Source organism: Nicotiana sylvestris, chromosome 1 (genome assembly GCF_000393655.2).
Source record: "Nicotiana sylvestris chromosome 1, ASM39365v2, whole genome shotgun sequence".
In the NCBI taxonomy this organism is placed as follows: domain Eukaryota; kingdom Viridiplantae; phylum Streptophyta; class Magnoliopsida; order Solanales; family Solanaceae; genus Nicotiana; species Nicotiana sylvestris.
In genome coordinates this window covers 157758283-157779795 of record NC_091057.1, presented here as the reverse complement: position 1 = coordinate 157779795, position 21513 = coordinate 157758283, and the positions used below count along the sequence as shown (strand labels likewise).

General features: G+C 37.2%; 3 protein-coding genes across 3 annotated transcripts; 1 reads left to right on the top strand and 2 right to left on the bottom strand.

Moving 5' to 3' along the window:
• Positions 1-700: 700 nt before the first annotated feature.
• Positions 701-7971, top strand: LOC104243692 (ascorbate transporter, chloroplastic). The gene is made up of 11 exons (XM_009798931.2): positions 701-890; positions 2215-2795; positions 3275-3382; positions 3674-3829; positions 4149-4364; positions 4849-5058; positions 6393-6530; positions 6648-6749; positions 6829-6894; positions 7262-7346; positions 7444-7971. The coding sequence occupies exons 1-11, from the start codon at positions 836-838 to the stop codon at positions 7539-7541; spliced, it is 1815 nt and encodes a 604-aa protein (XP_009797233.1). The 5' UTR covers positions 701-835; the 3' UTR covers positions 7542-7971.
• A 768-nt stretch (positions 7972-8739) lies between these two features.
• LOC104243690 (cytochrome P450 86A8-like) lies at positions 8740-11438 on the bottom strand. The gene has a single exon (XM_009798930.2). The coding sequence runs from the start codon at positions 10861-10863 to the stop codon at positions 9247-9249; it is 1617 nt and encodes a 538-aa protein (XP_009797232.1). The 5' UTR covers positions 10864-11438; the 3' UTR covers positions 8740-9246.
• Positions 11439-14478: 3040 nt separating this feature from the next.
• Positions 14479-18426, bottom strand: LOC104243689 (origin of replication complex subunit 5). The gene is made up of 5 exons (XM_009798929.2): positions 18233-18426; positions 17195-18055; positions 16686-17102; positions 15709-16024; positions 14479-14924 (listed from the first exon to the last, which is right to left on the bottom strand). Exons 2-5 carry the CDS (start codon positions 18031-18033, stop codon positions 14874-14876), a joined length of 1623 nt encoding a protein of 540 aa, XP_009797231.1. The 5' UTR covers positions 18034-18055; positions 18233-18426; the 3' UTR covers positions 14479-14873.
• Between the last annotated feature and the right edge of the window lie 3087 nt (positions 18427-21513).

Genomic DNA, 21513 nt, shown 5'->3' with positions numbered 1-21513 from the left:
CACACCAAATTCGTCGTTACATAATATGACAATTTTCGTTATTACGTAATAACAGATTTAATAATACGATACAATAAATTAAAATAACATTCAAAATAAAATACCGTACTTAAAATAATAATACGATACAATATAATTTTATGTAAATAAGCTGTAAGTGTCAATAACTTTGTATTTATTCATTATAATCATCCCGTCATGGCACATCTAATTATTTGAAATTGAAAAAACAATTGTGAAATCGCGTCATCACCGTATTGTAGTAAAAATCATTGGCATTTGGCACATTTAACTTTGATACGTATGCAAAGAGGAGTGGATCAGAAATAGCCACAACAAAAAATGTACTGTACTCCCAAGATTCTATTCCTCTATGTGACTCACCGATCAATGGCTTTTCGGTAAAAGCGATAGCCCACAGCTTTCATGTTGATATCCGAAATTACCCTTAACGTCACACCTTATTTTCATCTATTCCACTCTTAAATCACATTTAGTTTAATTAAACATAGAGGGGTATTAAAGAGATTGTAGCTTCTCCGCACGGATAACCTCTCAAATCGCAGCGGATGAAATGCCACGTGTCATATTCTCATCCCTCTGTTGCTTTGGGTTATATCGACGCCCACTGAGACTTTTATTTTTCCCGCTTTTCAGAAAATATAAATGCCAATTTTCCACTGAAATTCGGATGAAGAACATCACTCCTACTGTTATCTTCTTTCTTTGCGCAGATTTTAGAGAGAGAAATTCAGTTTTTTTCCTTAAAACGGAGAACTAGTTCGTGTGTACGCAGAGAGTGTTAGCTGACGAAAAAACATAGTCGCCGGTGACAATGGCAATCGGCGCCGTCGTTTCTAACCGGAATTTCGGTTGTTTCGTCGGTTCAGGTAAACAATTCACCATTGTTAACTCCTGCTTTGAACTTTCGCTACACAAGTGTTTCTGCTTAGCTGTTTAGCTGCTTAATTTCAGTATACGGGAAGTTGCGGATTTCGAGAAATAGTTAAGAAGTATTGGATGCATGTAGCAAATTTGATCTCATGTCTATTGAATTTGTGAATGTAGTTCTTTTTATGATTAGAAATATTTAATTTTTTTCTATTTGTTTGAGTGCTGAAAGTACTTTTTTTTTTGGGGTGTGTGTGCTGAAATTACTGTTTTGCCTCAATGCTTGAGTTAACATCTGGATGTTATACTGGTATCTAAAGGAATCGTTTGCATGCAAATGGATACTCATAGATTTTGTGTGAAAAATATTTTAATTTTGGTCATTTGTGCGGCTATATCTATGTCTATTTCTAAAAACTGATTTAACTAAGACAAAGCTTAAATTAGTTACGGCTAGAAGATGTGTAATAGTGACTGTTTGTTTCTTCTCATTAAAAATTATTAGAGAATCATTTTGGTATTTCGTGCCTAGACTATAAACATAAAAGAAGAACTATTTTATCAAGATAACATTCGCAGTATAAACTCTCTGATCTCTTTGATGTTAAAATCTCTTGCACAATTCTTAAAGGAATATCTTTTACCACAAGCTATGGTGAAGTGATGGAAATTTTGATAAATAGTTGTTTCCACAGAAGGGGAGACTTGGCGTAACCGGTAAAGTTACTGCCATGTGACCAGGAGGTCACGGGTTCGAGCTTTGGGAACAGGCTCTTGCAAAAATGCAGGATAAGACTGCCTACAACAGACCCTTGTGGTCTGGCCCTTCCCGGACCCGCGTATAGCGAGAGCTTAGTGCACAGACTGCCCTTTTAGTTGTTAACCCGACAAAACTAAGAGAATCTTGACTTCAAAATTGGGTACATATGCAAACTAACTCATGATTTGACTCAATTAATTGGAGAGATACATGTGAATATTACAAATGCAGGGAATCTTGTGATTCCTGTTGGTCACGGAAATGCTGTAAGAAACTAAATTGGTCTCCGGGTAAAGCGAGTAGTTCTTGAAAAGTAAAGAGCAGCAGCGAATCTTCTTTCTTTTTCTCTTTCGCTTCACTTGTTGTTTTTGGGGAACACTCTGAATGATGAAGTGCTGTAAATATCAGAATGTTAGTCAGCACTTGTAGCTGCCAAAACTAAATTTTACCCTTCATGAAGCCTTTTCCTGATTTCCTTCATCTACTTGATCTACTCAGTTCTTAGTATCTTGCACCTTCGTGGTGCCTTGGATAATAAATCAATGAACTGACTATGTCAACAGGCAGAGAGCAGCGTATTAGCCGTGGAGATCGATTGGGTTGTGCTGCTTTGCAGTATGCTCAGAGGAATATGTTATACAATGAGCGGTGTCTCTCAAGAAGTGGCTTGTCGTACTCCGGTTGCATTTATAGGTCATATTCCCAATCTACTGAACCATTGGATGGTAAATCTTTTGGATCAAAAACACCATTTTATGTTGAAGTCATTCAACCTAACCGGTTTAGTGAAAGTTCTCATGTCATCAATCCTAGGCGAAGAACCAGAAGATGGGAATGTTATCTTTCCTCTGCTGACTCAGGTAACAGTTGGGTTCAACCAAGGAAGCTGGATAAGCTTGGTTTCATTGATGGACAAAAGCAGCAGAAAAAGCATGCTGCGGTAAATAGAACCCAAGCTGACTATAAATCTGATGAGTATGACATAACTGGAGCTTTGGAGTCTCTTGTGTCATCGGAAGGGGCAAGTGAAGCCATTTTGGTGGAAGAAGTTGAGCAATCAAAACCCTGGTGGGAGCAATTTCCAAGACGTTGGATTGTTGTACTGCTGTGTTTTGCTGCATTTTTGTTATGCAACATGGATCGTGTGAGCAACTCATCCAGCTTTTATCTTGCTACTTAGCTTTCCATTCTGATCTTATGACCCCTCCTAAGATGGACATTATCATGCCTTTTTGGGATGTTTGAATGTAGTGTTCATTGCTTAACTTTTTTTTAGAAAAACACCTAAGCATAGGTGTATTCAATGCATGCCAAACTTTATGGCTACCGCATTAACTATTGTATATCCTATTTTTTCAATAATCACCATCAAAATTTGTTTACAAACATGGTTGTAAGAATAGCTACCTTGCCTTCAAGCTTTAAATTGCAGATTAAGTCACAAAAGTTGTTTAATTTTTTTTTTCAAAGAGAAATTATGTTTAAATTCTTGAGATCTTAAGCTGAATGAAAATGAGTTTCTTCCTTCCATTCTTTTTCTATTCATCTGTTTGATATTATTTGATAAGAGACCATATGTGATCATTTATTACCGGCCCAACTCAGCTTCCACTTTGGTTTTAGGTGAACATGAGCATTGCAATTCTTCCGATGTCAAAGGAATTTAACTGGAACAGCGCTACGGTTGGTCTCATCCAGTCTTCCTTCTTCTGGGGCTATCTTCTCACTCAGGTTTTCTTCATTAACACTATCTTGCTCTCTTCTAGTGCATGAACTCTTTCCTATTCCAGTATTAGTATTTGATCAATCTGTTGTGTTACGGATGCGGTTTTCATGTACTCTGACCATGTCTCCACATAAGGTTTCATCTATAATTAATTTCTAAGCTAGTCTTAGAACTCTATTCTAGGTAGCCAGTGAAGACGCGCGAACACATAGGACAATCAATTCAATTTCTGATATTCTATTCTCATGTGCTAGATAAACCAATATCTTACTTTTGTTTACGTGTTCTATATGCAGATTGTTGGAGGGATATGGGCGGATAAATTTGGTGGGAAGGTAGTGCTTGGCTTCGGAGTTGTCTGGTGGTCGATTGCAACTGTTTTAACTCCTATTGCCGCCAGAATGGGACTTCCATTCTTACTTGTCGTGCGTGCCTTAATGGGTATTGGGGAGGTTAGTCTCTATATGCGTATTCCCAGTTTCTTCCAAAATCTTCTACGCAGCTGATTTTCCAAGTGTTTTAAGTTGTCGTTAGACCAGTAAGTAGCCTGAAATTGTTCTGGTTACAGACACTGTAAGACAAACCAGTTGTTTCATGCTTAGCTATAATAAACATAGTGGATTTAAGAAGATACATCTCATAAACTTGTGGATCAATTTTGGGGTCTCACCATACACTCTGATTCTTTTGTACCACAACTGTAGTTGGTAAGGAGTTAATTCAAGTGCCTCATGCATAGTCCCTTGTTCTGACTATGTAAGTTCTCGTCAGGGTGTCGCGATGCCTGCCATGAATAATATGCTCTCAAAGTGGATTCCTGTCTCAGAAAGAAGCAGATCTCTTGCCCTAGTGTATAGTGGAATGTATCTTGGTTCTGTTACAGGATTAGGTTTCTCTCCTATTTTGATCCAGAAGTTCGGATGGCCATCAGTCTTCTATTCCTTTGGTTCTCTTGGAAGCATCTGGTTTGCACTGTGGTTGACTAAGGTGAGTTTGTCTGCTTTTTCTGTATCTTTGACTTCTTTTATTTTTATAGTCTTCCAAAATTTTCACGACTTGTTATCATTATTTCTCCCTTTTCACAGTTTTGCTTAAGATAAGATAACCTTTGTGCTTCTAGTTGTGAAGTTCTAATAAAGCAACAGAGTTATTAGTTTTCAGCTTCTGCTATCATCGTTTAGACCTAAAATTTTGGTGCATCAGTTTCTTGTCATTGGATCAAAGATGTCTGGTTTGTTATTTCCTTTCCATGATTTTTCATGGTTGAAACATCATTCCATGGTATAGTTTTAGCTACACTAATTTGTGGGTTCTGGTGAAAAGGGTGAGCTCTTGGAGTCCAGTTTTGTCTGGTTTATTTTTTTTGTGCTATGATATCTGAGTCCTACATGACTAGTACTCATTTGTTATGATATCTAACTCCTACATGACTAGTACTCCTTTGTTATACATTGTCTATTTTATTTTCCAGGCATATAGCTCTCCAAAAGATGATCCAGGGCTTAGTGCACAGGAAAAGAGGCTGATCATGGGTGGCAGCGTCTCTAAGGAACCTGTCTCTAACATCCCATGGAAACTAATTTTATCAAAGGCACCTGTCTGGGCCCTCATTATCTCCCATTTCTGTCATAACTGGGGAACATTTATTCTACTGACATGGATGCCTACATACTATAGTCAGGTATGTCTGATACTGCTGCCTGGCGCGATCCTTCTTGGAGTTATTTCTTCCTTTGCATTTCGTCAACCTGGAAAATGGAGAACAAAAAATAAATAAAACTTTATTTTTTGTCTTTGTCAAGTGGGATATTATTTGATTCATGCACCGTTTCCTGGAGACTAGCTGAACCGTAGAGCTCAGGGATTCTACTAGCGATACAGGATGCCGTATGGTTTTACGCCTCTGATTTCAGTCCTAGCAGGACAGGAAAACTGCACCCGATTACCTGATCCATTATGCAGTCTGTTTTTATATTTTAAATTGATTTCGCCGATTAACTGCCCAATTCCTTGAAAACTCTACTGAAGTTTGTAATCATTAGAAGAGAAAGAAGAAACATTTAATCAAACTCCAAATGGTTCTCGAATATAAACTTTAACATATTCAAGAAGTAGCTCTTGAGATTATGCATGTACAGCTTTATTAATTATGCTGTCTTGTACTTCTTGAAGTAATTACAAATCCCAGGTACACTTGATACTTCAATTTATCTCACCTTCTCCTCTCTGCTGTTTCCTCTGATTTCCTTGGCAATTTACAATTAATAAAAATAATGAAATTTCACCAGGAATAACATGGTTCTGGGAGTTGATCTGAGCCTGGCATCCGAAGATCTGGAATGGTTGCTTGACATAATAATTTTTGTTCATTTCAGATTGGTCTCGGCTAGTCTTCTGACATTCCATTTGTTTTGTGCATCTGTTTCTTTTCTTTTTCCATTCTTCTCTGGAGTGTGATGTGAGTGCCTTCAAGATTCCTTGTCAAGATAATATAAATCTCAAGATAACTTTAAGCACTGTGTGAGCCATCTTATCAGTCAATTAATCCGCTATGCCTCAATCTCAAATTAGCTGGGCTGGCTAATCCATTCCGCTCGGTTAGTTATGCAAGTCCATTTTCTTGCCTTCTAATATCAATATTTCTCATGGCATCAGGAAATATTTGTCTTGCTAACATTGATGACTCTCTTAGATGTTCAGAATCTTCAACGCTCTAGAATTTGTAACCATAATGCTGAACCTGAAGTAATGATCTTGTGAAAATTTCAGTTTCTCATATTCCAGCTTGAATTTGGATATTGGTTTGTTTTGTCTTACCTTTAGTGCTTGCCTTGCTAGCTCTAGTGGATCTTGACATTTCTCTGTATTCTGTGAGTTGAATTTATGAGGTTTCGTGTTAAACTATCTGAAGTGACTCAATGCTCGTGGATTTTTTGAAGATGGTACTGTATTTAGAAGAATCTTTACTGTGCAAGCTAATTAAGGTCTTTCTCTCCAATCTTTTTATCTCTTCAGGTTTTAAAGTTCAACCTCACCGAATCAGGACTACTGTGTGTATTGCCATGGCTGACCATGGCCGTATTTGCAAATGTAGGTGGTTGGATTGCCGATACACTTGTGAGCAAAGGATTCTCCATAACATCAGTTCGTAAGGCAAGGGCTTCATAGAACTCTTGTATAAAGTTTTATACTGTGTATAGCGTTATAGTTTAATCATCCAATGATGAGCATTACTTGAATTTATTTCATTTCTAATAAAAAAATTTGCAGATTATGCAATCTATTGGTTTTCTGGGCCCTGCTTTTTTTCTTTCACAATTAAGCCATGTGAGGACTCCTGCATTAGCAGTGCTATGCATGGCATTCAGTCAGGTTGGTGCCATAGGATAATGGAATGTACTTTTGGGAGATTTTTTAAGTCTGTTGATTAAATATTTTGATATTTTGGAAGGGATCGGATGCATTCTCTCAGTCTGGCCTCTACTCTAATCACCAAGACATTGGACCACGTTACGCTGTAAGTACCTCTACTGCATATAAAAGCTTTATATGTCTAGAATTGTTTGTCCTACTTTGACATGTCTAGAATTGTTTGTCCTACTTTTTTCCCGGTTAGCACCTAACTGTGGTCCCAGGATGCAACTCATGGACTTTATCTTGTCACCATTAGTGGAAGTTCTTGTCTGGACACTGTTAACTATATTACATGAATTAGTAGTAATCATGAAAGAAATTTTACATCGTGTTAGCTTGTTGGTTGATGGCTGTAAACCTCTGCCAACGCTTGTCTCAATCAATTATTTATTGCACAGAACAGTTGGACATTTTTCATAGCTTGTTTTTGAAATTTAGATGTCTGAAAAATTTGTATACATCTCCCGCAGGGAGTGTTGTTGGGATTATCTAATACTGCTGGGGTGCTAGCTGGTGTCTTCGGTACAGCTGCAACTGGATACATACTACAAAAAGGTTTTTATGTTGTATATTTTCTTATCAGCTTGGTGGTTCTGAATGAGAATGTCGGTTTTGAGTTTATTCATGACATTCCTGTATTTTCCTTCTGCAGGATCTTGGGATGATGTATTTAAGGTGGCTGTTATATTATACATCATAGGCACATTAGTCTGGAATTTCTTCTCAACTGGAGAGAGAATCCTCGAGTAGATAATAAAGGTTGCACGAAGGAAGCCTAGTGTAACTTGAGAAATCAGAAAAAGTGAAAATCCATCGGATACCTGGAAACGAATTTTACTACAAGCATAAATTCCAGTTATGAGAACAAGGTGCTAATGCCCCCAGGTTTATACCTAGAAAGTCCCCTGCAATGAGGTCCTAAAACAATTTTCGGAAAGTTTCTCCTTAAAGGTGCTCTTTACTTGCATGAAACTTTGAACCATGCTTAGCAAAAAGCTATCTGGGTAATTTGACCTGTAAATGTTGGTAAATTTACTGGCATGGATTTTCCATAGGACACCTGATATGAAGTCTGGACATTCTTTTAGCTTAGTATTTTCCTTCAACCTTGATACTATTTGCTAGTCTTGTTGTATGGACGCGTTATTATGGTTCCAGTATACATGTTTAATACTCCGCAGGATGCTGATCTGACACTTAGCGATGGACTCTAAAACACTTAGATATGATAGTACCAAATGTAATACAAAGATTTGGTTTTGCTGTGACCAAGTTCTTTACACTCAGCTTAAATTTCTCAGTGATAAGAGAACTGAGCTGGCTTAAGAAACGCCCTTCAGTGCTACGTGTGATGTGGATTCTTTCATGTGAAGAGAATATCCCCATGCCTCATCAATCAAATACTCCAATAGAGATATTTAAAGAGAGATGTTTAGTTTCTGGTCTGAACACCAGGATATGCATCAGCAGACAGGATTTTGCCAAGTCCTGGAAAAGAAATAGAGTTGAATTTACAAAGAACAGAAAATGAGATTGTAGAACCATGAGATTGGGATATAATGAAGTTAAAGGCCCGTTTCCATAATAGACATTGAGACACTGCCTAGACTTTAAATCTTGCATCTTCTTGGATGATCTATTCCAGGTAATTTGAGACTTCCCATTTCAACGAATTTCACCTTCAAATGAGGGGAAGATTTGCGACAGCTAGAGTTCGACTCCTAGTTGCAAATGTCACTAATTTTGGAAAAAGGAAATTGAATTAAGAAATTCAGTTAGATTACTTATTAATTTGATTGCAACCGATCTTCCAAAAACTAATCTCAACCTAGGAAAGGGCTTTACAGAAAAGTTTTAGGTTCCATTTATGCTTGATCAGTGGTCCAGCTTTCCACTTTTGCTATTGAGCATTAAGCATTTAAAATGTAGATTGTGGGACAAGAGGCCAGAAACAAAACAAACACCATTTAGTTATTCAAAAATAATAACAAGATACAAAAGAATTAACATACCAAACAAAGTAAGACTGTGAAAAAGAAAGAAAAAAAAACTAGAAAATACAAAAGAATTATATGGAGAATAACCAAACAACGTAAAAGGAACAAATAAAGGGGTCAGCTTTAGGATACTATAGAATAATTAAAAGAAGAAAAGTAATGCAGCTAGTACTTGTACAACTTATTACTAGTATATTATTGAGAAATCTCCCTCCTCTTAAACCTCAAAATCATTTCCATCTACCACCAAAAAAAAGTTTGTCCCACAATGAATGAGATGTACCCTAAAATCATGAATATACCACCATTTCTCCTTTATGACAAAAGCTGCCATAATTGAGCATTCATGTGAGAATTATAACCACCATATATAAGCAAATTCAATTGAACTATAGCTTCCTTGCAATCAATATTTGCCGACACCATTCTTTAAATCACCTCAACCACCCTCCTACCCATTATGAACATTCATCTTTGTCCCCGTGCAATTTTTGGACTAATTGGACCTCTCTTTCCTTCTTTACACTAGTCACTAATGGTGTGAGGTTTCTTGGACGAAGATTAACTTTAAGGCCGTCTTTCATGAACAAAGTCAACGACATTTTCTGCTCCACCTTATGGCCGGGAGCCACCGTTAGCCGGTGGCGGAGCAACACTGCTGCCGCCACCGACTTCATTTGCAAGTATGCCAAGTCCTTCCCTAGGCATATCCTTGGACCAGCATTAAAAGCTACAAACTTGTACTGTTCATGCATTACAAACTTCTTACCATCTGGGGTTAGCCACCTCTCTGGCTTGAATTCTAAGCAATCCTCGCCCCATGTAGTTTTCATTCTTCCAGCTGAATATATCGAATATGTTATTGATGAACCTGCCGGAACAAATGTTCCGTCCGGCAACACGTCGTCGACCACCACGTGCTTCGAGTCCTCCGGCACCGACGGATAAAGCCGGAGAGTTTCAGATAGTGCAGCTTTCAAGTAGGTTAGCCGATCAACTTCCTCGAAAGCTAACGGCTCATCGAGCCATGATGACGTGTCACTGCCACGTGTCTCTATCAAGACCGTGCATATTTCGTGTAAGATCTTTTGTTCAACTACTGGATTTTGTATGACCAACCAGAAAAACCAACTCAATGCGACCGATGACGTGTCACGTCCAGCTAGGATGAAGTTGAGTGCCACGTGTTGCAAGAACTTGTCCGTGTAGGATTCTTTCTTTTTCATGAACCTTGATAACAAGTCATCATGAGGGTTTCCATCTTTTTGCTGACTCATCAGCTCAAGCTTACGTGTATTTATGATGTCAGACATATATTTGTCCAGCTGTACAAGGCTTCGGTTCAAGCTGACTTCCATTCCTAGCCCAAGCCATTTCTTCAGCTTCCATATAACTTCTGGCAATATGAATCGCTGCAGCGACGCCTCCGTGGCCCGGTCAAAAGCCGAAGCGAAGGTATTCTCCGGCAAGCCGGGTGCCAATGTTTGTGGGTCCTTGCCAAAAGCCAAGCCGCAAATGTTGTCAAAAGTGAGCCTAAGTAAAAGATCTTGTAAATCAACAGGCTTGTTTTCAAGCTGAGCCGTCTTAAGAATTGGACAGAACCTAAGCTGAATGGCTCGGTTGACCCATCGAGCCATGGCTTGGCGGAGCGTCCGAGTTGTGAACTCAAGCGCCGCCGTCTTCCTTTGAAACAGCCACGTGTCACCATCAGAGTTAAAAATTCCTTGGCCAAGCAGCTCATGGAAAACGGCTTGCCAAGTCGGACCCTTCGGGTAGTTCTCGAATCGGGTCCTCAAAATATGCTCCAAGTTCTTCGGGTCGCACGTGACAGTCACGAGACCTTGCTTCCGGGCCAAGAATGGGACAGCACATATGCATGTCTGGTACGTGCCACCACACGCGCGGAGGTTGTCCACAATCCAGTCATGCATACGCTCGGAGTTCTCGATCAAGCCCGGTAAGCTGCCCAATAAGGGCCAGACACGTGGACCCTTGAGAGATCTTGAGATGAAAGTGAACCATAGAAGATAACAAGTTATGGCAGTAAACAAAAGCAAAGCTATGGCAATGTCCATGTTTTGAGAGAATGAAGCATATAATATAAAGTAAGAGATGGCCAGTTAAGTAGCACTAAGTGGAGTAGACAGTACTATGAGATGTAACAAAAGAAAAGGGAATTTATAGGGGAGGAAAATAATAGTAGTTGAAGTAGAATTGAGGAGCAATAACTAAGAGCCAGACTGTATCTTGGATTTCACCATCTAATTTTTTTTTCTCTCTGGCAAACACAATAAATGCATATAAAAAAAACTACTAGTATATTCAAGATTTGTAGCAAAAGGGCATCAAGAAAAACCACTATAGCCAAAACTTAACAGTGGGCAATAAAAAGGAAAAATACAAATAGAGGATGGTGGGGGTGGGGGGTTGGGATGAAAAGCTCCCCAACTAATTCTGCAGAGAAAAGGAGCTGCTCTTTAAATTCAAGCATTGAATGAAGGAAGCCAAAGGGTGGTGAAATGAAGTAAATGAGATTAGTTGAGAAAGTAGTAGTAGTAGTAGTAGTAGTAGTAGTGCAGAAAGAGAAAAACAGATAAAAGGGAAGTGAGAAAGGATTGGAAAGTTTGTACTTATGGAGATGTATTATGTGCTTTTGTTTTTGTTTTTGAATTAGTATAACAACTCATAAATGGAACATGGGATTGTGATCATGTAGCTGGTTAAGGGTTCGGTGAACGAACTGCCACCAACAAATTTATGGCCAAGTACTTCACGTTACGTGACTCTATCAACCTTTTTTATGTTTATCGGTAGAAATAATCTTTTCACAATGAATTTAACTTCTATATACTTAGCATTATCAGATTTACTCAAAGATATTTGTAAGTGCATAAAAAGTGGGGAGAAATTCAAAAATAGCCAAATTTACAAGTGGTCGTTCAAAAATAGCTCAGTTTTAAAAGTAATCGAAATTTAGCCACTTTTTATGTAAAGATAAATCTAAATGAAGACATTGTTCAAAATCCGGAAAAATACTCCAGCATAATATACTGGAGTTCCAATATATTATACTGAAACTCCAGTCTAATATACGGGAGTTCCAGTATAATATATCGGTCCAGCATAATATACTGGAGTTTGGAGCACCGGTGCTCCAGTCTCCAGTATATTATACTGAATACCGGTCCAGCATAATATGTTGGAAACAGGTGCACCGAACTCCAGTATATTATGTTGGACCGGTCTCTATTGCAGCAAAATAGTGGTTATTTTTCATTGACTTGGTAAATGCTGGCTATTTTAGAATGACCAGTTCGAAAAATGGCTAGACCGTGCTATTTTTACTAAAAAGTGGGATACAACAACAACAACCAAGTAAAATCCCACCATTGGGGTCTGGGGAAAGTAAAGTGTACGCAAACCTTACCCCTACCCCGGAGGGGCTACTCGCAAATTATCAATGTATATAAATTAAACCGTAGGTAATTAATATACAAAATATAGTAAGTTTAAGTTTTGTACTTAACTAAAAAGTTTTACACTGTCAGATTAAGATGAGCTACAACAATATGTGGCTATTTATACGGGGAAAGATTACTTTTAGCGCACGGCCAAAATTATTTATATTCATTAGCCGCAAAAGTATATAAAATTATATATCTCTTGTATATAACATTCATAAAATGTATATATATACAAAAAAAAATATACATTCTTTCAGTTATTATTTTGAAAGCCGCTATACAGTATCAATTTCCCCTGCTTATACTTATCCTAATTTGGTAAATTAAAAATACTTGCGACCGGTTAACATACACGGATAGTGTAAAAAATTTGACACTGTCAGTAACTATAATAAATGAAAATAAAATTTATTACAATGGCAGGAGTTGACTTTGACTCTCTTGAATGAATGTAGGATCAAAAGTCAACTACCATATATAGACAGCCATGGTTTTCTGGAAAGAAAACAAAAGTCTAAGTAAACAGGTTTTTCGAACAGAACAAAATTACGAAACCTTAGCCGATTGATTGGGAAATCGAGCCTTTCTCTTACAAATGCAATAAGCCAAGATAGATCTACAGGCATCAAATGCTATTTCAGGTCAACCCCCAATTTCTTATTTTGAACCTTTTTTTTTAATGACAAACAATTGAGTGGCATATTTTAATTTGGATAAATCACTTCACCAAATTCCTTACTAGTTTTTCAGCAAAATTTTCTAAGATTGGTGCAACTGTCTACTAATAATTTAGGTGATAAACTAAATATCCTTGAGAACCTTCTAATGCTAAAAGACTATAAAGAAATATTAAGTATATTCTTATACATACAGAAGCACGCACTTAGCTTAGTTAGAGACGGACCCAGATTTAAAAGCTCGATGGTTTCAACCTTTAAGCTTTTTAATATTCAACTCATTTTATTTTTTAAATCTTGGGTTTCAAACCTACTTTTTGTTGTAATTTGATACATTTTTACACATAAATTTAGTAGGGATTCAGATGAACCCGGCAACACAACAGGGCATCGGCCCTACACTTAGCAGCAGTCTATGTTACAGGTATATATGAGTAATCGTACAAATACGTGAAAAAATTTCCTAATTTTTAATGTATGTAAAGAACCTGAGAAATTCTTAATGTAGTTTTTTGGTACATTGAGAAAAGAACTGATCAATGTAACTTAGGCTATAGTTCCTTTACCAATCAGAAAACGTCAATAAGAAACAAATCCAATTATACAAAGGTTTGCACTTTTTGATTGATTTGTTTATTCCGTCAAAAATCATACTGTCACTACTATTAAAATTTCATTTGCCATGAGAAGAGGAACTGCCATATCTTAAGACAAGCCGAGTGAATTGACAGAATTGAGTCTTCTTATCACTTATCGCCAGGGATAATTAGAAATACCCATCTCTATATACTTCTCCCTCGTACATAAGTCTCTAATGCTGGTACTTAGTAATACATGCACAAACTATCTTTTGTTTACGAATAAATAAAAGAGTTTAGACAAAAAGGGAGAACCCTAATATGCAAGCTACAGAGGGAGCACTATAGAGAAAGCAATTTGCATCAAGAAAACCCATCCAATCATCTACACAACGGAATTAGGACCTCCTATTGCATTCCTTCCGAATTAGGACTCTACTTATGCAGCATGATCACACTCTCCCTTGTTTGATCTATTCTGCGAGTTTCTCTTAAACTTCTAGCTTCTTAAGACACCACTAACTATCCTCGGTATCACCCAGGAAATGCCAGAGGGAACAACATATAGTATGTAACAAGAAAGTATCAAGAAATACCGAGTCCCATGGAACCGTCCCAACAATGAAAAAAGTGAAAACATCCCCTTTTCTTAGGAACTCTTTTTAGTCCATAGAGCAGCATGAGAGAAACCTTATATTCCAAAATCAACAGTGTATTTTTAAGATTCACATTGAACAAACCAGAGAGAGTAGTACCTAGCAATTTCCAGATGTCCTTGCACCTTCTTGATGTCAACAGTGTAGTCAAGGGTTGTGCGCACCTCAACTATTCTTCTATAGAAGTATTCAAAAATGGAAATATCGGGTTGCCATCAAGGGGGTTAGTTTGGAAGACCACAAAAGTACCTTCCGGCAAAATATACATGCTTCATGATTCTATAGCACCAATTACAGCAGGTGTAAGTGATCATGTTTAGGAAATAAAAAGATTTCAAGAGGAATCGAACTTGAATCATTTAATGCTGGTAAAGTAATGGACTAGCTAGATTCTTATACAGGAAAACTCATAGAAAGCAAATAATCACTTGCTTATTGTCATATGTTCAATGTTAGTCAATTATTTCGATGGATTAAAATATTTAGTTGTTCTTCATGGAGTCCATCCAATCAACTTCCACTTAGCCTCTCGCCACTCAGTATACAAAAAAGCGTGATACACATAACTAGAATCTTAGTCGTACATTCACCCTGCCACAAGGGTTTGTTAGGTGACATCACCTTGTTGGCTGCATCATGTTGCTCTTGCTTGACAAGCAAAATCATATTAACATGAGTGGCTTCATTACACGAATGGAACATCCTGTATATCATCCTCTGTATAAATACTTTGACAGGGGAAATTTTAGACTCTTTGCAACCTGCAGAATTTGAGAAACAAAATAAACCACAATGGGAAAGTGAGAACAGCTTCTGAAAGCATGGCCATTTTTACTTAGGGGTCGTTTGGTAGGGTGCATAATAATAATGCTGAATATGGTGTATTAGTAATGTTGGTATTAGTTATGCTTGCATTAGTTATGCTGGTATTAGTTATGCTGACATATTTCTTATCCATTGTTTGGTTTGATGTATTATAACATTGCACAATTTCTAAAAGAATTGCTTGTTTACGAAAATACCCTCAAAACCTGTCCATCACTCTAAAACTTTTTAAAAGAAACATATGTTGAGAAATATTTTTATATGAAAAAGTTTTAAAAATTATTTGATTTGTCTACCTATATTGTAATATAGAACTAAATATTTATTTATAAAAAAGGAAATATGCTAAGCATTTATTTATTTACTAGAGATATAATTTTATTTCTCACTATTTGAATTATTTTAAACTTGCATTAATATAATAACTAGCATATTTTAATCAAGCATAAATTTTGAAGGACAATTTTGTCTTTAACTAAGCTAATGCATGCATTAAAACTCATTGCATTGTTAATACCATGGTTTTCTATGCATTAGTTATGCATAGGATAATACCAAATAGGATGAATAACTAATGCTTGCATAACTAATGCATAGGTTCAAAATGTCTGCCAAACAAGGTATTATTAAGACACAAAGCTAATGCAAGCATTATTTTATCTAATGCATCCGACCAAACGACCCCTTAAACAATTATGGAAACAGATTTTGAAAGGTTACCTTAAGAGCTATATCTTCGGAAACCATAGATCGATACCGATTAGCGCCTTCCAAGGGGCAACTTCCTCCTTTGCTGATAAAATTAGCATTACACAGACTTGATAATTCCAAAAGAACATCAGACAATAGTCCGTTAGTCCAACTCTCTCCTTCCAATCCACCATCTTCTTGTGCTTCTTCATCAGGTAAGGATTCTTCAACTGATACAATACACTGAAATATGGCTAATAATCTTTCCAAGGGGAACGTTCCTGGTCCCTTCAAGAGCAATTCTTGTTCTGCAGTTTCTTTTTTCTCCATCGACTTCTCCGAGCTCCTGAAAATAGAGATCATATCTTTAGGCTTGTAAGGGCAAATGAAGTCAGATAATCAAAGGCAACTAAAATATGATTCACAACAGATAAGCTAGTATCACTTTTAACTTTAAAAGGGATTGAGCTCAACATGTACCAGGCCGGTAAAATAACAGTTTTATACAAATTCTTAAGGGCTATTAATGATGTATAAGAAGTAGCAACACTTCAAATGCCAATAAATATTCGCTAACAAACCAATCACCGGACAACATCACCACTTCTTCAAGACTTATAATTCCTTAAGAACTCTCATGAATGTGGGAATAGGACTTTAAAGCTTCAAAATATTAGGAAAACATTTCCTACTAATTGGCTTCAATGATAAACAGGATGATAAAGAAGCAAATTCTCATTTTCACTTCTGATTATTCGGATACCCATGTCAAGTAGCCCAATTTATCTTACCTAATTATTTCAGTGATAACTAGCTCCAGTATTCCAACTATCACCCAACAAAAACCTACGATATTTGTTCTGTGCTTTATTTAAGAAAATATGAAGGTACGCCCGGAGCACTCATGTAAATGCAAAGAAAGCCATCAACTCAAGCAATTTGTCTACCAAATAAAGGGAAGTAGAATAAACAGCAATATCAGAAGAACCGATTTCAGAATTACTTACTTTCTCTTTCGTTTTCGGTTACTGGAACCACCAGTTGAATCGAACAACGATGCATCAAGGGTAGCTGGGTTTCTTGAAGCAAGGAAAGCACAAATAAGAAGGTATTTGGCACAAGCAGACATATGAAAGTCTATCTCATCAGAAGATTCACAAACTCCATTTTTCTTGGCAATGCCTTTCCATTTGTTCTTCTTAGCTGAGGCTTCAGAAGACAGCCTGCTTCCAACTTTGAACGTGTCATTCAGGGATGGCCCGATATGTGGTTGAAGATGAGAAAATAGTTTTCTTTTCATATCTTCATTTGGAACAGTGCCTAAATCATCCAGAGGTTCACAATATATCTGATATAATGATGAGAAGGCAGTCGATAATTCATCAACTCGTCTAGTAACTCGACAAAATGGCCTCAACACCACACTGTATTAAAATAAGAAAAGAATGTGTGTCAAATAGAATTCGTAATAAAGACACCAAAATGATGGAAATTAAATTGAAAAATTCAGACTTACTCAAGAAATGAAGAATATAGCTTTGGGCTTCCCTGGTCTTTCATTAAGATTTGACGAAGTTCATCCTCGGTGTAATCAGGAAAATAAACAGGAATAGGTTCTACATAACCAGTGTCCGAGTCATAAGTGTCAGGTGAGGCATTACTGAGAAAAATCAAACCCACTTCAGGCATTTTCAGTATATCATAGAGCTTAAAAAGAAGCGGTAATATATTGGAACTCTTGTCCCATCCGCGAGCAAGCTCCAAGTTATCAAACACCAAGTAAACCATCTTCCCCCCAGCCCATCCCACTGACTTCTTTGAGCTTGATTTCGCCATGCTCCCCTTCAAACTATCTACCACACTACGAAGAGCCCCCTGCAAAAGATTTACAAAATCAGAGGGCTTTTCGCAGCGGCTAGCACTCGAATAGCCATTGCTTTCATTCCGTCTATGAAGCGATAACTGGTTCAACACAGATTCAAATAGTATCCTTGGGCTATAACATGTTATACAGCTACAGTAAACAAACGGACGTTTCAAGTGCTTAAATATCTGAAGAATTGTACTTGTTTTCCCAGTTGAAGCACCCCCATATACAAAAAATGGTAACACTGGAGAATCCAAGGGGCCCAAAAGGCGCAACAATTCGATAATTTGTGAGCGCCTGCCTGGTAAACTAGAAATCAAGTCATCTAAACTAATTGACGATTCGTCTCGATAAGCAAGGTCATGTATTGTTAAAGGTTGTTGATTACATGATTTTGACTTGTCTGTCGAAATTTTAGGATTTGGTGTGCTACACAATGATGATCTAGTAGCTCTTCTGGGAGTTTGTGGATTTCCCTCTTCACCCATTTCTTACAATGTGCTCAAAATCCTGGAAAATTCAAAAAATAGCAGTATAAATCATTCAATCACAGCGCCACCAAAACCCTAACATTATCAAATATAGATATTTTAGAAACTGAACACAACATAATTGCATATAAATCCCACATAAAATGAGTAATGAAAACTGAAGTAAGTAAAAAAGTAAATGCATTTGAGGACGAACCTTGGTTCAGCAGTAAAGTAACAGGCCGGAATTAGCGGGTAGTCGAAGAAACGAAATCGGCCGGAATATTGAGGTGGCCGGTGAAGGGAGAAACGGAGTTGAACGAGAAGTTGAAGAGTCTTTCACATCAGCCCTAGGTTAGGACACCTAACTTTTCCCGCCAAGAAGCCCATAACTTTACAATGTTTGGGGTCAAGGTTTTGTGATAACTTTCAAATATTAAAATTTGATTTTACGTCAGATTAATGTTACCACAGAATATAGTTTTTTTTTTAATTTTTATTGTTTAATGTTCTGTACTCGCCAGGGGCGGCTCTAACGGCTTTGGCGGTGAAGCCGTTGCCTTAGTAAAAATGGGAAAAATTTAAAAATAGCCATATTTATAACTCGTCATTCAAAAATAGTCACATTTTCAAAAGTAATCAAAATTTAGCCACTTTTCATGTAAAGATAAATTTGAGCGAAAACACTCTTCAAAACCCGAAAAAATACGCATGTATATTATACTAGAATTCCAGCATAAGTATGTTTGAACTCGAGCATATTATACGGGAGTTCCAGTATAACTATGCTGGAACTCCAAGATAACTATGCTAGAACTCTAGCATAATATGTTGGAGTTCCAACATAAGTACACTAGAACTCCAGCATAATATACGAGAGTTCCAGCAAGTATAAATGTCCAGTATAATATACTGGAGTTTGGAGCACCGGTGCTCCAGTCTCCCGTATATTATACAGGAGTCAGCAAAGTATACCGGTCCAGCATAATATGCTGGAGTTCGTACACAGATGCACCGAACTCCCGTATATTATACGGGACCGGTCTCTGTTGCAACAAAATAGTGGTTATTTTTCATTGACTTGGTAAACACTGGCTATTTTTGAATGACCAGTCCAAAAACTAGCTATAACGTGCTATTTTTACTGTCAAAATAGCACGGTATAGCCAGTTTTCAGACTGGTCAATCAAATACGAAGTTAGTCCCAGCTACCAAAAACTTCCCGAACTACATTGACCTGATTCCTGTTTAGCCCAGGATATGTAGGAAACCTTTGAAGCAAAGGTTCGGTCAAATCTTTTTCAAAAAATGCTTCACACGGAGTACTCGGATGGGCAAAAATCGCTCGCTTTATCTTTGCACGAAAACCCTTCGTGTCTTCGGGCAAAGAGGGGCAGCTGTAAGCACGTGATTTTTGCCCTATATGAGAATTACTCCCAAAAAATTCAAAAATAAAATGATTTTTCTTTGGTGTGCAATTTTGTGATATTTTGAATAATTATTTGTATTTGTCTGTGCGTGTTTATTTGCTAAATTAATAAAAAATACAAAAATATGTCGCATTTTGCATGTAGGATTTAATTCTACAATTGTTAGTAATTAAATTTGTTTTACAAAAATTAAAAATTACAAAAATAGGCATCGTTTGCATTTTTAGCATTTAATGTCCAAATATACAATTTTATGCTTAATTATTACTTAATTGTGCGTTAATTATTATTGGGAGTTAATTTGCGCTTTTATAACTTAATTTAGTTCTTAATAATAGTTTAAGTATTTTTATAATTTAGTTTTAGAAAAATAAAAGAAGAAAAAAGAAAACGAAAATATAAAGAAAGTCGGAATTGGGCCTCTTCTTCGATTTCAAGCCACAGGCCCAAAAAATGGCCCAATCTTCCCTACGACCCAGTCCATTTCGAACTGGGTCGACCCAGTCCATAACCCAAAAGACCCAAACCCCTTTGTCTTACATTTTACAAAACAAAACAAAAATTAAAAAGAAGACAAAATCCCTAAAAGACCTAAACCATCCGCCCCCCTCCTATCTTCTTCTTCTTCTTCCTCAAGCCTCCTCAAGCACACATCAATGGCTGCCCCTCCATCCTCCTCACCCTCACTGCACACACACAGTGCACGCAGCAGCCATTCATGGCTGCTACGACCCCGTTGCCTCCGTCTCCTTCAAACCAAGCGATGACCCCTTCGCCGAACACCTTCGTTATTTCTTCTTCTTCGTCCAGCATCCATCGACTCCACCACTTCGCTCCAGCTGCTACTGTCCGTCGACCTCCAGCAGCCCCACGCGGACACCACCCAAACTCAGTCGACAACCCAAGTCACGCCGGAAAAACCCTCGACCAACGAAGGAGGAACCCCATCGTTGCGGCTTCCCTTCCTCCCCCCAGCTGCCGCGACGCTGCTTCTTCCTCCTTCAGAGCACGTCGAGCTGCTGCCATGGTCGACCAGCTGCTCCTGTGCTGCCCGTGTCCAGCTGCGACGAGCAGCCATGGCTGCGACGAGCAGCCATGGCTGCTCCGAATGGATGTTGCCGCTGCTCCTCCTTCCTCCGCCGCTGCTTCTACTTCTTCTTCGTCTTCGTCGTCCTTCGTTCGAGCTTTGGTCGAGGCTCGGACAGATTTGTTTACAATCAAAGTTCGTCATTGATTCATCTCCGGTTAGTTGTTTTTGAGTTTTATTTTTGTCCATATTTTTGTTTGATATTTTCCGGATCCAAAATCGTTAAAGAATTCAATTCTTGTTTTGTTCGTTGTTCATCGTTGAAATTATTTTTCTAGTTTGTTCATGTTCATGTGCTTTGTTAAAATTAATTTTCAGATTTCAAAATAGAAGTTTAATTAGTTGTTTTCATATTCATTTCATGTTTGTATTATTGTTTAAGTGAATATTTGTTAGTTTGTTGTTTGTTAGATTCAAATTGAAATTTAATTAACTATTTCTTCAATTTGTTTCATGTGTTTATGTATTGTTAGAAATTGTTAGTATTGTTAAGTTCAAGTTTAAGTTCATAATTGTTTCTTCGTCGATCTTGTTATTTGTTTAAAGAATTTAGTTGTGTTAAAGGAATATATTGATTTAATCGTTTAATCCGTCATGTTTGTTGTGTTAAATAGATTCATTCATGTTCATACTTTGTTTGGATGATCTTGAATCCGAATTTTGTATAGTTTGATTTCTTGTTTATCATTTGTGATTATTTCTTGAATTGGTCTCATAATCTTGTTTAAAGTTTAATATAAGAATTGTTTGTTGTAATGTTGTTAGAGTTGATTTTAAGTTCAATATTATTGAATTTAAGAATCTAAATATACTTGTTTGATTGTTGTTGTTGAATCCGAAAATAGGTTTGTTTGTTGCTAAAAATATTGTTCAATCAAATTTTAGTTGTTCTTGGTTTCAATTTGTGTTCATGTGATTTGTTGTTGAAATGTTGTTAAAATCATGTTCATGTGATATTGTTGTTATGATGTTCATCCGTGT

Bases quoted from the DNA above. Each gene is read 5' to 3' on its own strand.
- LOC104243689 (XM_009798929.2), bottom strand. From the start codon at position 18,033: ATGGGTGAAGAGGGAAATCCACAAACTCCCAGAAGAGCTACTAGATCA. The intron at 17,103-17,194 runs GTAAGTCTGAAT...ATTTTAATACAG, and splicing joins CTATATTCTTCATTTCTTGA to TGTGGTGTTGAGGCCATTTT. The intron at 14,925-15,708 runs GTAACCTTTCAA...CAAATTCTGCAG, and splicing joins CCGAAGATATAGCTCTTAAG to GTTGCAAAGAGTCTAAAATT.
- LOC104243692 (XM_009798931.2), top strand. From the start codon at position 836: ATGGCAATCGGCGCCGTCGTTTCTAACCGGAATTTCGGTTGTTTCGTC. The intron at 891-2,214 runs GTAAACAATTCA...CTATGTCAACAG, and splicing joins CGGTTGTTTCGTCGGTTCAG to GCAGAGAGCAGCGTATTAGC. The intron at 2,796-3,274 runs GTGAGCAACTCA...CTTTGGTTTTAG, and splicing joins TGTTATGCAACATGGATCGT to GTGAACATGAGCATTGCAAT.
- LOC104243690 (XM_009798930.2), bottom strand. From the start codon at position 10,863: ATGGACATTGCCATAGCTTTGCTTTTGTTTACTGCCATAACTTGTTAT.